General features: G+C 41.7%; 1 protein-coding gene across 1 annotated transcript in view; it reads left to right on the top strand.

The window, feature by feature from the left end:
• LOC119436123 (intraflagellar transport protein 74 homolog) overlaps window positions 1-14,067 on the top strand; it is a 33,373-nt gene that overhangs the window by 1,689 nt on the left and 17,617 nt on the right. The window contains exons 2-7 of the mRNA XM_037702881.2: window positions 950-1,104; window positions 4,140-4,260; window positions 5,960-6,085; window positions 8,103-8,339; window positions 9,050-9,150; window positions 9,554-9,641. Of these exons, the coding sequence (XP_037558809.1) occupies window positions 950-1,104; window positions 4,140-4,260; window positions 5,960-6,085; window positions 8,103-8,339; window positions 9,050-9,150; window positions 9,554-9,641 (828 nt within the window). The remainder of the gene's footprint in view (window positions 1-949; window positions 1,105-4,139; window positions 4,261-5,959; window positions 6,086-8,102; window positions 8,340-9,049; window positions 9,151-9,553; window positions 9,642-14,067) is intronic.

Here is a 14,067-nt window from a genome sequence, read left to right as displayed (position 1 = left end):
AAGGGCTACATTTATGCTTATTTTCAATATTGTGCTGTCACACAAATCCAGAGGTGATTACCCAAGAAATGGACCCATATCCCTCGTCCACACACGTTAAAATTTTTGCAGCTTATTTATCACTAATGTTGTTTCCCCGAATGTCACACTGTTTTCCAGCATTTGTCCATTTAGCCAGCAAAGCACTGGTTGGGCCATTGAGGTTTGTATCGCAAGTCTTTATTTAGTTTTCAAACCTGAAAATTTGCCTGAGTGAGTGCAATGCCTTTCCATGAATATATTCCAGAAGAAATTTTCGAAAAGGACCTAGTAACAATGGAGCTATAAAGATCCCAATCTTTACTTTCCCCATTCCCTTTGACTAAATGTTAACCTCTCAGTTGGGATGGCACCGTGCCCTGCCTATTGCTCTTTTCCATGGCAAACTTAACGGCCCCCAAAGTTGGTGTCTGACATAAGTGCTCCAGAGTGACAAAGGGGCAGTGACAGGGTGGGCAGAATGTGCCAATAACTGCCACTTCCCTGTTTGCTAGAAGATGTATGTACAAAGATGCTGTATGTCCCTTCTACAATGATAGCACTATATGTGTGCTACCCCCCCCCCCCCCCCCCCCCATGCGATGGTTTTCATTTTTCATATTGTGAGAATGAAGGCAGCAGCAACACTGTAGCAGCGTACATTTATTGCTGCCTTATGTGACGAGAGTAACCACAGTCATTTCTTAATTGATAGTGGTTTAACGCCATTGCCAACAGAACACTAACAGTGCTTTGCTCTTAGTCATATTTGCTTCATAACCCACCGAAAGACAATGGCTAACATCTAGAAGCAGCTGGAGCGTTTTATGTGGAGTTCAGTAAGACACCTTGCAATGATACATGGTGACCACTGAATTTCCCTCTGTAATGTCGATGCACGTCTGTATATAGTTTCTTTCATGTCTTCTAGAGCCAGAATGACCAGGAAGTGAACAGTGTAGAACTTCTTTTTGAGCAACGGCAAGACCGTGAGCGCCAACTTCGACAGCTTGAAGTGGAAATTGAGCAGGAAAGGAACATGGCAGACAACATAATAGCAGCAATGCAACCAGAGCTACGTCACAGGTACCAAAGGCCAGTCACATGGAATAGCCCCCCAACAATATCCATTTTTTGCTTATTAACATTGTTTGTAATTCTAGTTACATACCCATCAGAGTTAAAGCTCCAGGTTAGCTTTGCACAGCAGCACAGCTTGCACAGCAGTGATTTGCTCACTTCATGTCGTATTTTACAATGTTACCAATGCAGGCCCTTTGATGGGCTCAGTTCCAAACCAGCGTTCAATGACTTATGCTGTTACCTACAGTGGTGCATGTATATGCAAACAATTCCTCTCTAAATCCTGCAAATACCTGAATGAGCAGCCCTTGAACTAATGATGTTTTTTTTTCAGCTGGCTTTTACATATCATACAGTTCTTAATAAACTAAATATTTTTTGTTTGTTATTCACAAGATTTCCAAGTGACAGCTATCTGTATACTACTGCCATGTACTAAAGTATTGCATAAATAGGAGTGCCAAATAAATGTGGCTCTTTCAGCTAAACAAGTGGCTGATTTCTGCTCAAATTTCGCACAGAGGTAGCATTTTGCTGTGGGTTCAGTTTCATGTGCACACTACGCTTGCGAGTATTGTGTGCTTGTTTCATTCACAATAAAGCCAGAGTGCACATCCTCTGTGGCAACACCACTAGAAAACTGCTGCAACAGAATGACAGCACTATCTGTCACTACTACAGTGAGAGCCGTGTTTCACCATACTAGTGGCAGATGGCACCTTCGTTCTATTGCAGCAAAATTGGCATTTTTTTCAGTGGTGTCAACTGCAGACAATACGCACTTCGGCTTTATTGTAAATGAAACCGGCAAGTAATGCTTGCAAATGCGGTCTTAAACTTGACCCACAGCAAAATTTTACCTTGATGCCAAATTTGAGCAGAAATGAGCCAGCAGTTTAGCTGTAAGAGTTGCACACACCTGGTACACCTGTTTATACAATACTCAGTACATAGGCTTGCCACGGCACACCTGCCTTGTCAAACTGGTGCTTAAAGTAGCTTTCTCTGACTCACCTATCCTTTTGTGATTTTATCTTCAAGGAAAGAAGTTTGATTTGATATTGCTTTGATAAAGTATATTTGCTTTTCAATTAACAGTATACTGCTGTGTCATTGTTTTAACATTTCTTTTACATTGTTCATTATTTCACCCAAAACACAATTTTAGGTAAATGATGTCTATTATAGTAGAAAGGGCTTAAACTCCAACATTCATCTATGGCTGCTTGTGAACAGGGGTGGCAAGTCTTCCATTGCAAAAAGAAATATTTTGTCTGAACTGCAATTTTGTTTGTGCTATAATCTCCAGAGTCCTTATTTAACAGTACATCTCAATGCAGTGATTGTACTACCTGCTTCACATGAAAGAAAATAAATACTTCAAGAATACAGTAAGATGCTATCGATACACAGCCTCCAGTGGAACAGGAGCACCAATTGTTGTTTCACTGAATATAGCCACATAGCTTTCACCAAACTCTGATTTCCATTTTTTTTTAGGACAGACCAAGTAAGTACCTTTTATGATATGTTATTGTCACAGAGGATCTCTTCGATATTTAAGAGAGAGAGAGAGATAATTTATTTGAAGGAAGGCAGAGAGGTCGGCCTGAGCTAGCATGCTCTAGCCTGCTACTCTGCACAGGGGGAGGGGGGAACGGGGACATAAAGGCTGGATGAGGGGTGATGATGACATAGAAGAAGGATGTACAACGGTAAAGGCAAGTTCAGCATCCTCATGGCTATCAACAAAGTCCAAAAAGGTCCTTCAAACGTGTCATCTACCTTCTATAGAGCATGGACGGAGTCACGAATACAATTGAAAGTTCACAAAAAGCAAAAGCAAACTCATGACCTAGCTAGGTAAAAAAAAAATTCTAATATGTTGCATTCTTTCGTTTTGCAAGTTTCACTGTAATGACCTGTGAATATTCAGATAATTGAATTTAAGAAGGTCTCAATTGGAAAATGTATAGAGAGCAGTATATAAAAAAATAATAATTGTACTTCTTTCGTAACCGCTAATTTATTGAATATATAAATATAATACCATGTTATATGTTGTACAGAAAGAAAGTTGCACAGAGGTTCATCCTGCTTCGTATGATAAAATGTCATGGCATTGGTCTTTGATTTCTGCCTGTTGAATTTAATACATTCAATTTCTGTTAATTCAACTCCGGTCAATTTGATTGTTCGGTTAATTCGATCCCGACCGAAGGTCCCGGCCGGCGCCTATACAATTCTGTTATACAATACAAACTACCGTTATTTCGATTTCAAAAGTGGCCTTCGCCGAAAAATTAGACGCCTAATGAGTATACTGGCAGCCATTCAGATCTGTTTCTTACGTCACTGTGGCAATTTGAGCTCTCGTTTCGCCCGCCATGCGTGTACCAATAACGGTCTCGTATACGAGACCGTTAACAGGGCTTAGTACGTGTTCCTTAATTCTGCACTGAGATGCGGAGAAAAATCATCTGTGTTTGGGAAATCTAGCGAAAAGGAAGGCTGTAGGATAAAAAAAACTCGTCTTGGGGACTTTTGCGAGTATTGGGGTGCCTGTTTCATTCACAATAAAGCCATAGAATAAAGAACCAAGCCAAAGTGCGCGTCCTCTGGCGGCAACACCACTAGAAACATGTACATTTTTCTAGTGGTTAGGCGTCTTATTATTACGCGGTTGTGACCGGTATTGTGACCGGAGACGGCGCATGTGCGTGTGTACATACGTAAAGGAACAAGTACTATGTCCCGTAACAGTGACACCGTTCCTCGCTTGGCATGCTACACCGCTTAACACAGCTGTAGTGGGGCGAAGCTAACTTCAAAGGCAAATACTGCCAACTGAATCAGCGGTGTTTTCGGCGTTTTTTATGCCTTTTGTTTAATTCGACCCGTTTCGTCGGTCCAGTCAAGATTAAATTAACGGAAGTCAACTGTATAAAATAACTGGTCAGGATCTTTTGCACTCTGCACATCTTGCATGCTGCAGTATTTCTGGTTGTAAGATTATCTTTCCTTTCTTTGTGGGCCAGGTACACAGAGCAGAAAGACATTAATCAATCACTTCTAGATCAACTGGATAAACTGCAACAGCAACTTCAAGGTCTTCAGTTGCAGAAGACTGCCTTGGAAGATGATATTTCATTGTCTTCGGTAAGCTGTAACTAGTACATGCCAGAGCAAAAATATGTGGACCAAGGATTTCGTAATAAAGCCGATTTTTTTCTCCGCCTACGAATGCGACTCAAAATTGAGTACTGTAGTCCAAACTTGGCACTGCAAACTTTCCAGTGCACTCGTTAATTTCAGTTTGTGCATCTTATTATAAATTAATTGAATTTTTATGCCAAGCCTTTGGTCCGTAACTTTTGCTCATGGGCGTGCATACAGTACATGTCATTGATACCATATTTACGCGAATATAAGGAGTTATTTCTTTGCTGTTGTGAAATTACTATCTTGAGAAAGCACCTTGTGTTGTGTTCATAACCACGCTGCAAATTTAGTGCAAAGTTATTATGTTTTCGATATTGCATTTCAAAATTCTGCAATCTCAACTACAGTATAGACCACTTATAATGTAGCCACTTATAGTGCAGGACCGGATATAGTACGGTCTTTTCAGACTCCCGTTAATTTTCCAATAGCACTCCAAGTATACACGTATCGCTTATAGTGCAGTTGTGGGAGAAGAAATACCGATTACAGTGCGGCTGCCGGCACGTCTCACGCCGTTGGGCATGTTCCAACGTTGCTGGCGGATGAGTAGCTCTGTTCATATTTTTCGCCACGCTGGCCACGCATCCCAGCATTCCTCGCGAGGAGCGGGCAGAATGATGCAATGGTGGGAGCGCGCGAAAGCACGTCCGTCGCTGCGGCTCTCTGCACATTAACAAGCATGGTGTCACGCACGCACAAGCAAACATGAACACATCTCACTCGATGGCCATGGAAACTTGCTATCAGAACCCTATGGTGAGGAAGCACGGCAGCAGCAGTGAGCGAATTGACCTTCGTGCTGCTGCTCGCATCAAAGTAAACGAAGCCGCGAAAACACAGTGCACGGTGGACTGTGCCCCCGTCGCAGAGATGGCTTTCAAGATACAGCAGCCTCTGTGGGCAGGCGTGCGCGCTCAGAGTAAACGCACCCCCCTCCCCCCCCCTTGATCCTTGCGCGCGACGGAAGACAGTGCGCTTCCTTCCCGCTTTCCTCCCTTGCGTGCATGAGATTGAGACGCGATCACCGGCTCACCCTCGCATGCTTTCACTCGTACATACAGCATAGAGCGCGCGGCGACAATTTTATTGTCCTTGGACTTTATACGGAACCTCGCGGCAACAGCTACGGCAGCTAGAAATGCACCTGGAGTGTCCATATAATTGCTATCGCAATAAAATCTTTTTTTTGGGTATAGTGCCGTACCACTTATAGTGTGGATATTCGCAACTCCGGTGACTTACGTTATAAGCGGTCTACACTGTAGTACTAAGCGACTGAGCTCTGCAGAAAAGCCAACTGCTTGATTCCTTGAGCAATACACTCGGGCAAGGTAGTGAGAGGCAATGAAGGGTGAACAGTGACCCCCAAAAGAAGCAACATCGAAGCAGTTCTGCAGTTTACAAAACTAACATGCCAGAAAGACCTACAGCATTTTTTAGGAACCAATAAGCTAGGCCCTGTAATAAGCTGTAAGAAGGATTGTATTTGAGAGTGCTGCAATTTTCTTTTAGATGGCTCTTCTGCACTTTGTAAGGTGATAGAAAATGTGGCATATGAGCAGGCTTTTTTATGCTGTAACAAGCTGTGAAACAACCTGATGATGAGTGAACCGATGTTTCCTGGTGACAACAGGTGAAGCAGGAAGCAGTGAAGCTGTTTGAGCGATTGAGGGAGCTAGGAGAGAAAAAATCGGTTTTGGAGGAAGAACAGAAGAAACGGGGGACTCCAGCCCAGGAAAGGGAGCGATTGCTTGCTCAGGTGTGCTTGATAACATTTTGTACACTTTTTGAGCTGCCTAGTTCGCAGAGCATCCTAGAAAACTTGAAATACTGTGAATATGTCCTTGTTGTAGTGTAAAAATGAGTGCAATGACACCAGCTCATAGTTTTGTATTTGCAGTAAGCCTTTTAATTAACAGTGTGCTTATGTGTGCCGCATACATATGTCAAAAGTATGACGGAGCAAGTACTGTTGCCCTAGCCAGCATGACTTCTTGCCTCAAATAGGTAGAAAGTGGCTCATAATGTCATTTCGTATATTGCCCATACAGGGTGCAATAATGTTTTAAACACCTGTGGCATAACGTAAGTAAAAGCAGTGTATTGTATACTAGAGCATGGCATGCAACAAACTCAGACATAGAGTCAATTATGCCCTGTATAATACCACTAGAACTCTATGAACATCATCAATGTAAATTCCTATATTGCTTCCACTATAGAGCTCTGGGCATATATACCTCTACCACCAAAACAAGCCTGTGCTGCGATTTTGTAGTGATGTCTTCCGCTCGATTCCATGCCACTCTTATCATCCACTGTTCATGTTCAGTTGATCTCATTGATAATGTGGGTGGAGAGTCGCTCTGACCACTGATGAAGCATGAAAAGTGCCAAAAGGAATAGCATTGAAAAAGCCATCACTACAAAATTACAGCCCTGCTTTCCTTCCTCCCCCACGGCTTTGGCACATCCGCAACTGCTTCAACAAGACAAACTCTTTTTGGCACCTACAAGCTACATGCTTGGCCTTACAAGAGCAGTTTACACAATAATGATATTTGCAGTAACTTGGCAAACTGGTTGGCCCTCATCACTGCAGGCCACAGCCTATTAACATTTTAAAGGAGTTTGTAAACATTTATTACGTTTAGAGACAGATGCTGTGCACAAATATTCTTGCCTTTTTTATAGTTACTTTAATTAATTGCTTGAATATGATTTTCCAAAATGAATATTTTTTTACAAAATAGTTTTGGATTATATTCACGTGGGATACAATCTGCCTTTTCACTTGAAAAAAGAAAAGAAAAAAAGTGGGATCGATGCACAAAACTAGAATAAAAGCAGACCTACCTTTAAACAGCGTTCATACTGCTGTGATAAATATGGTTTTTATTACATCTGTTACTGGAACATTTTTCTTAGTCTTGTTATTTTTTTTTTTTTTTACAATGAGCTCACATGTTATGTTGTCATGTTGATAATTAAAGAAAATTCATTAAAAGCCGGTTTAGATCTATTGAAACAACTGGGAAAGCTGGCTCAATCTCTAAGAAAAGGATCCGATGGTTAAGCCAGCTTTCCCATGAGATGGTGTGTCATCCTAATGGTGACATTGCCAATTTTTAGATCAGTAAATACAGTCCTTGTCAAAAGTTTCAAAGCAACTGCATCTGTGACTGCACCTTCCAGGCCCCTGTAAGACCTTCATTTTAATTGTTTCAGAGCCCCGAAGATTGATAGGGACAGTGCTTCTCACTCTCCTGAACTTCAGAGTGTCAGAGGTCTGACGTGCTGCCACATGGCCAAGCAACAAATCTAGACACTTGCAGAGTAGTTTTTAAACTTCTGCCAAGGCTAGCGAGCTTAAGGAAGTGAAATATGTCTGTGACTTTCATAATTGTATTACATACAACTCGAAGTGCTATGTGCTCTGATGCTTCATCATAGTGATGATCAGCACTGCCACTACTGGTTGGGCAAAAGTGTGGGGAAGCAAGCTTAACAATTAAGTTAAGGCGTCTGTTCCATTGATAGCCATTTAAAAGAATTCTCAACTGACAGTGTTCCCTGGAGAGAAGGAAATGCTGATACATAAGACAGTCTTTGAGTACTATTTTTGGGGTTCGGTAAAGGCTACATAACATTCAGAACTTGTGACAGTACATACTATCGATAATGTCATGTATGCTTATTAAGATATCCACCTGAAGGCCTGTACTGACTGTGGAGCAGAGTAAAGACACCATTTTAACTAAAGCCAAAGCTTGCAGGTCAAAGAAGACAACAGTGAGCTGTCGAGCATGGAGAGGCAAGCATCCGAGGCACGTGAGCGCCTGGGAAAACTGCAGGAGGAACTGGCTCAGCTCGACCAGGAGTTAGAGGAGCATAATGGAGAACGACGAGCCAAGTATCAGGAGCTCCGCAAACGTGAGGAAACCATGGATGCTTTCCTTGAGAGCTTTGAAGAAGCACGCCAAGATGAGCACACGCGCCAGGAGAAGCTCCAGGTTTGTTGCTAAATACAAGACCTTTTTCTCATTTAGAGGTCTTTCCAGTTTGGCTGCGCTGTCTGGACCGTAAAGGCACAATTGCGCTTTGCCACTAAGGATAAGCAACAGCACTATACTATCTGTGCAGCCATACTTGGTTTTAACAGGGGCAGAAGTCATGCTAGGGTGTTTCTCAATATTTCTGGGAAAGCAGGCACCGGCTGCTGATAGTATCTTGCATAGAAGAGGTGCTATACTGTCATAAAGTGATGCAGGAACTTCCACAAAACATGAGGGCTGATCTTTATGAGGTTGATATTTTGATAGATAAATGTGGCCAAGTGTTTACTGCATTACTCCCCCACACACTGCACCAGAAATTTGGCAATAATTAACATTAATTTGCTATACCGGTGTGTTTTCAGACATGTGAACTTCTGCTTTTGACGATGCATAGTGACAAAAGCAATAGTTCGACTGTAAGGGGTATGGTTGTAACGAGGACCAGATTTTACAACAAAACAGCAGCTCTTTTTTTTTTTTAAATCTTGGTTCATTGCCATGATCAGAAACTGAAACAGCATACACATATGTTCAACTGAATTGTACTAACCTAAAACATTGAAAGTAATAAAAAAAAGTATATGTGTATGTGCATGTCATTGCGGACAAAGCAGTTGTTTTGCTTAGATATAACTGCCTTTGTGATTTTCCTGCCATCTCTGCAGGGGGAGATTGTGCAACTTCTTGAAAGCTGCTCACGCTCCTTACCTCACTTCTTGACTTTACCAAGCCAAGAAGAAATGGCTGTACTCAAGGACGACTTGATGTAAGTAGATGGATAGAAAGAGGTGATCTACATAAAAAAAAAAAAAAAACTCATGCTGACAGCAGAGCAGAATCATTGCTCTAATATTTATATAACTTATAAAGCTTTATGTATTTAGCATTAAAGCTTCACAAATATTATTGTTCTTAAATTTTTTATGGGATTGGCTTCCTTCGTGGCAGCTGTTTTTAATGATTGCTTTTAATGATACCACAACTGGCAATACTGCCTTTAAGCAAAATTTAAATGTCTAAGTGTTTAAAGTGTGATCTGTAGCTCATTTCTAATAAATAGTATTGCACTGCAGCATATCTATGTATACTTTGTTGCAAAGGCATTCAGTGAACATGTGCATGTTCTGTGTTTTGACAAACCCAAAAAACTAATGAATTAACTGTTTCAGAGTCAAAGAAAACGAAATGGAGAAGTCAAAAATGACACTATCTGCTCTAGGGATGGAGCAGAAAAAGCTGGCAGTGGATTTGCAGAAGGTAAATAATAACACTTGCACCTTTGTGTGCTTATTACCAACTGAGCTGATGGTAATTGAAGTCAAGATAGCACAAGAGAACTCTTTTTTTTTGTATGCGGGTATTACTTTGTATGTATTCATAGTCATGATAAAGGAACAAGGAAGGACGTTGGAAGAAATAGCAATACACCACTGATGGGACACAAACCAATGACCTCTGCATGTTGTATGCAGTAATAGTTGGTCAATTATACAAGAGACCGAAACAAGTGCAGGGTGCGTACAGGTCCTTGAAATCCTTGAAAACCCTTGAATTTGAAAAGTGCATTTTCCCCTTGAAAGTGCTGGAATTTTCCTTCCTTGAAAATCCTTGAATTTTGTGAGCACTGCACTCTGATATCGACATTGCGACCTTATTTCTGTGGTAGATCGGCGTCAATCTGACAAACTCCCTATTTCAGAAACAATACGCTGGCGCGAGCACACATGGTTCCATTTTGCAGAACTGCACGGAAAAAATAAAAGGCTTCACTGCGTCAAACCGCGAACGGAGCAAAAGACCCGTGCCGCGCTTCGGTGCTGGCTCGGGGCTCGCAGTGTTTATGCTGCTTTCCTCACCCCATCGTTCGTTTCACTCCTCGCCCGTCGGTCTGCCTTGTCCCACTTTAACTCTTGCGCGCGAGGTGAAGCTAAAGAGAGCTATAGTGGAGCAACTTTACCACTGATGCTCAGTGCCTTTGAATGGAGGTTTGTTATGATATTATTTATGATAATATAAGTGTAATAACATTACCGTATTTTCCGGTCTATAACTCGCACCTTTGTATAAGATGCACCCCCCTCAAAATGTCAGTTTTTTTAAACAAAAAAAAAACGTACATAAGTCCCACCGGTGTATAAGATGCACCTGTTCTTTCCGTAAGCGATTTAAAAAAGTTACAGTGACATTTCGCTCAGTGAACGCAGTTCACATGCAAGCGTATGCATGGGCGCCATATATTTCTACTCCAGGCGCATTTCTGCCGGTGTGTTTGTCGCGATGTTCCGTATAAAGTCCAAGGACGATAACATCGTCCCTGCGCGCCTTATGCTGTATGTGCCAGTGAAAGTGGGCAACGGTGAGCCGAATTGCGCACAAGGGACGAAAGCAGGAAGGCAGCCCGGGAGGGAGGGGGGGCTGCCTGTACTCTCGTAGCAACTGTGTAGTATACGGCGCAGCGGCGTGCGCCATATCTTGACAGCGATCTGCAGTTGCGACGACTTCGTGGTCGGCCAACCGCCGCTTGCGTTGCTGCTTCATCCTTCTCGCATGGCACTCGGGAACTTGATCACGAGAACCCGGCATCTCGATAGCGCGCACAGAACCCGTTGCAATGAAGTCAACCAGCGCGCTTCGCGTGGCCATAACGTCGGATTCAATTTTGATGGCCGTTTTTCCGGGAAAAAAAAATTTAACGTAGATAGGTTGCACCGTTCTATAAGATGCACCGACAAAAAATTCTGAACAAAAACGCGTCTTATACACCGGAAAATACGGTATGCTGAATGCTGAATGTTTTGGAAATGTTTGATGAACCAACCCAGCTAATACTGCAGAAGCCTGAGCAGCTGTTGTGAGTGTTCGTTGTGTTAACTTTTAGTATTGTGGACTTGAGAAATGATCAAGACAAGACATGCTTTACAAAATTGCAATATACATCTATTTATTATAATATAATGGTTGTGTAGCAAGACTACACTGAATGGTTTAAAAATGTTCGGTAAACTTGCCCAGTTATTATTGGATAAGTCAGAGTAGCTGTTGGGAGCATTCATTGTGTTTTGTGAACTTTTTTTTTTTGGTATTGTTGTGAACTTGCAAAGTGATCAAGGCTAGACATTATTAACATCATTGGGACATACATTTATTTCTTTTTATTTTAGTGCAATAACCCTATGCTGAATGTTTTTAATATTTTTGGTGAACTTTACCTAGCCTATACTGGAGAAATCTCAGCCGCTGTTTTAAGCGTTCATTTTGTGTTGTGATCTTGAGAAGTTATCAAGGCTAGACATTTTTATTATAATTGTGATATATGTTTATTTATTGTAAGTGCAATAAAACTAGTCATTTTTGGAAATGTTAGAGTAAAGAAACCCTACTTTGGATGCCGCTTTGAGTCCTTGAAAAACCTGTGACAGGTCCTGGAAAGTCCTGGAATATCCTTGAATTTTTGCCTTGGAAACCTGTACAAACCCTGAAGTGGTATATTTGGCATTTAAAATTTTTCTGATAATTTTACACATTAGGTACACGTGACTGAATACCGCTAAACTGCTGCTTGTTTTTAAAGAAAGCTATTAGTAAACAGGGGAAAAATCATCAAAGGTCGTCTGGCGACAACAATTTTATGAAATGTTTTTTCTTAAATTCGAACAAATGTTTAAGGCCACCCAAGTATCATATAGCCAATATCTTTATTTACAGTGCAAATAGAAGTAAAGGGTAGTAGCTCACGGCATTTTCACGACTTGTGGACAAAGTAACTTGCTCATCTTTGAGACTCTCTTGTTACTTCTCTGTACATCCCAGCTTGTGATTTACAGCAGAAATAGGCCTTTAGGTGGATGACGAACCTGTGCATTTTTATTCTTCTACTAATTTTTTAAGTAATTTTTTTTTCTCAGAACATCAAAATTAGAAAAATTGTACGTTATTGAAAAATGTTTAAAAAGGAAGAAACCCCTCAATCTCCTTAAAAGGGCCCTAAACCACCCCTCGTGCTTGGTGAAATAACATAGTTCGTGGGTAGCATACGCTGCTGTGGACATCTCAGCCAAGTTTTGCTGTCGTATACGGTGCGTGGAGCTCGCAAGTGGAGCGCAAAGTCACCTTTCTCTCAAACAATCTTGTTTCAACAGAAGCCATGATCCTCACTCTTTTTTGTGTGCTTTATTTCGTAATAAAGCACATTCAAATATACGACTGCTATTGGTCGCTGCAGTCAGCTACACCGCGTCCGCCGCGGGGTGCTGCTACTAGTCCACTGACTAAGCGCACTGCAGTTCGCTGAGGACAACCGCGTTTGGCTTATGTTTAGCGTGTCGTAGGCACCAAAATCAGAATTGTGGCATCTAGGTTTACATGCAAAAAGAAATTTGAACTGCACGCCACGGTGACATTTCGAAGGCGGAGTATTGTGGCCACACCTCACCTTGCCATAGCCTTCGCAGTGCAAGGCATTGAAGAAGGAAAGGGAGCACAGCGAAGGCCGTGTTTAATTGTCAATAACTCCGCTTCTGCTGAACGCATTGAAGTACTTTTTACACTGAAGTATTTCTGAACTATTTTCACTTGAAATGTCTTTCTCCCCTTCAATAAAAAGTGGTTCAGGGCCCCTTTAAGAGTCATCCAAATTGTTCTCTGGTGTCTGTGGAATAATATTATGAAAAAACATGTTGCATCATTTTTATTGGAACAATGTTATAAATTTTCTAATATTGTGTTTCGAGAGAGTGGTTCATAGTGCGGAAATGAGGATTTCTTGCGAAAATGGAATAGTACAAGAACATGCCTCCATCTCTTCTGAGCTTTGCTGAATGGCAAGAATGGGGTATTTGTAGTCGGTGGAAAATGTTTTCGAAAAGAAAAAGATGTTTCAACAAAATGCACTCGCGTAGTTCGCCACTTGAGTACAGCGGCCAATATACTTCGTTAACAGGCAGCACACCCAGTAGTGGCTTTCCCTTTTTTCATCTGATTGCATGGAATGGAATTCACGTCTTGGATGCTAACAAATGCATTCACTCAGTGCGTGTATTGTGTTGTCATGCTTTTCCAAGTTTAAAAGGTCATTATGACAGGCAAAAATAACTTGTGCTCCCAGATTGCAGTTGCCAAGAGTGTTGGTTTAGTTAACAAAAACATGTTCATTTTCGCATCAGATGCGATCAACCAGAGCTTAAAAAGTCTTGATTATGTGAAGTTTGGTGGCAGCACTTTTGGCCACAGACAAAACAAAACATGTTTACAGCAAGTCCTGTCTGGTCTACATAGCCAAACCTGCCATGCCAAACATACCTTGCACACAGGACACATGTTCCCACTCCTTCCTTTTTGCATACCGGAAGCGTTCAATCTCGCTCGCAAGTGCATGAATCAGCTAGATGTTATCGAGCTTGCCTTGCAGTTGTGTGACCATTGCAGATGCCGACTGTATTAGTACTTTGCGATTTTCTGCCCGTAGGTTGTGAAGAGAAGCTTGATGCTTTACGACTCCTTCAACTCCGTCACATGAGTTCTTCCCGTGTCCAGTCGCAGAGAACAGCCACTTTACTGATTCACAATTTTTGCGTGAAAGCTCATGCAATTGAAATTTGTTTTTGAAGTGGCTTGTGACGGCATCACTTACGTAGGTTGTGTGGCTTTGTGGGGGAGACTTCAAGGCACTCGTGGAACTTGCTTA

Source organism: Dermacentor silvarum, chromosome 1 (assembly GCF_013339745.2).
Source record: "Dermacentor silvarum isolate Dsil-2018 chromosome 1, BIME_Dsil_1.4, whole genome shotgun sequence".
Taxonomy (NCBI): domain Eukaryota; kingdom Metazoa; phylum Arthropoda; class Arachnida; order Ixodida; family Ixodidae; genus Dermacentor; species Dermacentor silvarum.
This window is presented reverse-complemented; position numbering and strand designations above follow the sequence as displayed.